The sequence below is a fragment of the Heloderma suspectum genome, chromosome Z (assembly GCF_057233095.1).
Source record: "Heloderma suspectum isolate Gila_16-S chromosome Z, 16-S_ref, whole genome shotgun sequence".
NCBI classification, from domain to species: Eukaryota; Metazoa; Chordata; class Lepidosauria; order Squamata; family Helodermatidae; genus Heloderma; species Heloderma suspectum.
The window spans coordinates 5,959,210-5,962,092 of record NC_139476.1 but is presented as its reverse complement, the minus strand read 5'-3'; the positions used below and the strand labels follow the sequence as shown (position 1 = coordinate 5,962,092).

The window sequence follows — 2,883 nt, the reverse complement described above, 5'->3', positions numbered from 1 at the left end:
CCTGGAGGAATAATTGCTCCTGCCCAGTGAAATTAATCTTAAAAGAAAAGCTTCCATTGGCACCAAGGGAAGTTATTTCTAAGCTTAATGGCTGTGTGGGAGGAGGTTTGGGGGGGCACTGCAAACAGGGAGGGAAGGGTTAACCTTTCTCAACTGGGATCCCCCAGGAAATCCACCCCCCTGCATAGCAATTAAGTTAAGAAAAAAAAAGTCAGTTGGCATTAATAGACAGTTGGGGCCTGGGGAAATAGACTTTGGGGCCCAAGGAAACAGACTTTGGCTGAATCTACACATAGCAGTTACACCATTATCATACCATTATAACTATTAGTGCCCATTGGTGTCGTGTGTACCAATAGTTATGATAATGGTATGATAATAGTATAACTGCTATGTATAGATTCAGCCTTTGGGGCCCAGGGAAAATAGACTTTGGGGCCAGCACCCCATCAGCCCAGCTCTAGCAATGCCTTCCCCGCGCCACTTTCTATTATGCGCCAGTTCGCAGGTCATGTGCTCCACCCCAAAATTCTCTTGCAGAAGCAACCGCAAGAGGCCCAGTCTTGCATCGTAGTTAGAGTGTTAGACTGGGACTCTGGAGATCTGGGTTCTAGTCCCCACTTGGCCATGGAAGCTCACTGGGTGACTTTGGACTGCTCAGTCTAACCTACCTCACAGGGTTGTTGGAAGGATAAAAATAGAGAGGCAAAGGATGATGTAAGCCACGTTGAGCTCTTTGCAAGAGGCCGGATGATGATGGTGATGATGATAATAATATAATTCTTAAAGAAATCTGCTGTTAAGCGAAGCTTCTGTGAAGGGACAAAATTGATGTGAAGAGCTGTTTTAAAATGGAGACTTTCCCGACAGTGATCTGTTTATAATGTTCTGTTTCCTCAGGGAACTGGAGTGTTCATCCTGTGGCTCCACACCGCCTCCCCAATCTCTGCCATGGAGTAGATCTTGGGCTTGCGAGCGGTCTTACTTGGGTGGAACGGGCGCTGCCCCACCCCACCCCTCCCCTCGACGCTGGGAGATGTGGGCTGTGTGACGGGCCGGGCTCTGCTGCCACCATTGCTGGCGAGGTGGGTGTGTTGCGCTGCCGTGATGGATGACGCCTCGACCCTGGATTACGAACTGCTGTCCCCGGGGCAGGCGGAGCCCGGACCCAGTGCCCTCGGCATGGATGCGGAGCAAAAGACGGTGTTCGCGTTCGTCATCTTTTTGCTGATCTTTCTGGTGATGCTGATGGTGCGCTGTTTCCGGATCTTGCTGGACCCTTACAGCCGGATGCCCGCCTCATCCTGGACCGACCACAAGGAGGGGTTGGAGAGGGGCCAGTTTGATTATGCCCTGGTGTAGCTCTGGCCCCCGGATCTGGGGCGCCCTAACTACGTTTCACCTCTGGAGCCTTCCGGAGCTGTGGGGGGCAATGGGGGAAGTCAGGCATGTGGGTTTTTTTGGGGGGGATCGTGGGATCGATCCCTCTTCACATCTATGTTTCTGTGTGAGGCGTTATGTCTTGGGGGGCAGGGAGGAACATGCCCCCCCTTTTGCTGTGACCCTAAGTGTCTTGTGTCGTGGTGGGTTGTGCTAGGTTTGGGGGGTGGGGTGGGGTAAAGGGGCATGGGGAGGGAAACACTGTGTTGTGTTGGTGGGAGGGAAAGAAAGAATAAATGCCTAAACTGTGATGGGTGGGAGAGGTCTTGGGAGGGAATATAGGGCCTTTTGAGAGACAGGAGTGATTTTTCCCTGGGTAGCACCTGGGCTCAAATTTGTTTGGGAGGCCATGTTTTCTGATACAAGGACAGTGATTCCAGCTTCCTCACCCAATAATTTGAGTTCTGTAAGGGCGAAGCGGTGTGTAAAAGTCAACATTGTTCTTACGTCTTAGCATGCTCAGAGGCACACTTTAGTTATTAATGCAGCGACAGTGATTCCTGCCTCCTACCCCAATAATCTAAGTACTGTGACGGTGAAGCAGAGTGTAAAAGTCATTGTTGTACTTAAGTTTTCATGTGCTCAGAGGCATTCTTGATTGATTGATTGATTGATTGATGTACATGCCGTACTTTTTACTGCACTCTTCAGCCAAAAAAGGACTGGCTGACAATCTTACAATCTAAAAGACACGATGCAAAAGGAAAAGGGATGGGGGGGGGGGACAGGGAACAAAACACAGGCATCAGTTTTTAGTTTCAATTTTCTTATAGGTGTTCTTTCTGGCAGAGAAGAGTGAAAAAAAACAACCCTGCGGTTGTTCCCTCTCTGGCTGATGTAGGGGGTTCAGATTGGTCTCCCCCCTTCCTGAGAATATACTAAGCTGCTCAACTATCTCTTAAGAAAAAGGTGGTGATCCCCCAGGTTGAATCTTAACCTCAGCCTGCAAATTCTCTAGGTAGGGGGCTTAGCTGAGCCTCATATTCTCTCAGCTTTCTCTTTGCTGTAGCACGGATGGCCTACCTTCCAAGACTGTTGTGGAAGGATTACCACAGTGAAGTGGAGGAGGTGGTTTGACGGCTCAAAAGAATGCCCTCCTAAATACGACATCTTCGAATGATGAAGGTGACGTGTTTTGCTTAACCTTCCTCGCTTTCCAAAGCTGAGCCCAGCACTGAAAATATATCCCGGAGCTAAGCCCAATAAGTTAAGCCTTGCTTTATTGAATGGGCTGCCAACTCTGTGCACTGTTTGGTCTTTCTAAGCCATCTTGGAGATCTGACTGACCTGTATCCAGTGCTGAGGTGGAAAGGGAGCACTCTACACATACCCAGCCACCCCGTAGCAATTGTCGGTTTCCAGAACCAAGAACTGGGAAACTCTGTGTTTTGTAGCCGGCAATGTGGTCTCTGCAAATAGCAGAGTGACAATATATTGATGTTG

General features: G+C 49.4%; 1 protein-coding gene across 1 annotated transcript; it reads left to right on the top strand.

Annotated features, from left to right (window-relative positions):
• The first annotated feature begins 1,107 nt into the window (after nt 1–1,107).
• Nucleotides 1,108–1,362, top strand: CTXN1 (cortexin 1). Its single transcript, XM_084826233.1, has one exon. The coding sequence runs from the start codon at nt 1,108–1,110 to the stop codon at nt 1,360–1,362; it is 255 nt and encodes an 84-aa protein (XP_084682359.1).
• The last annotated feature ends 1,521 nt before the right edge of the window (nt 1,363–2,883 follow it).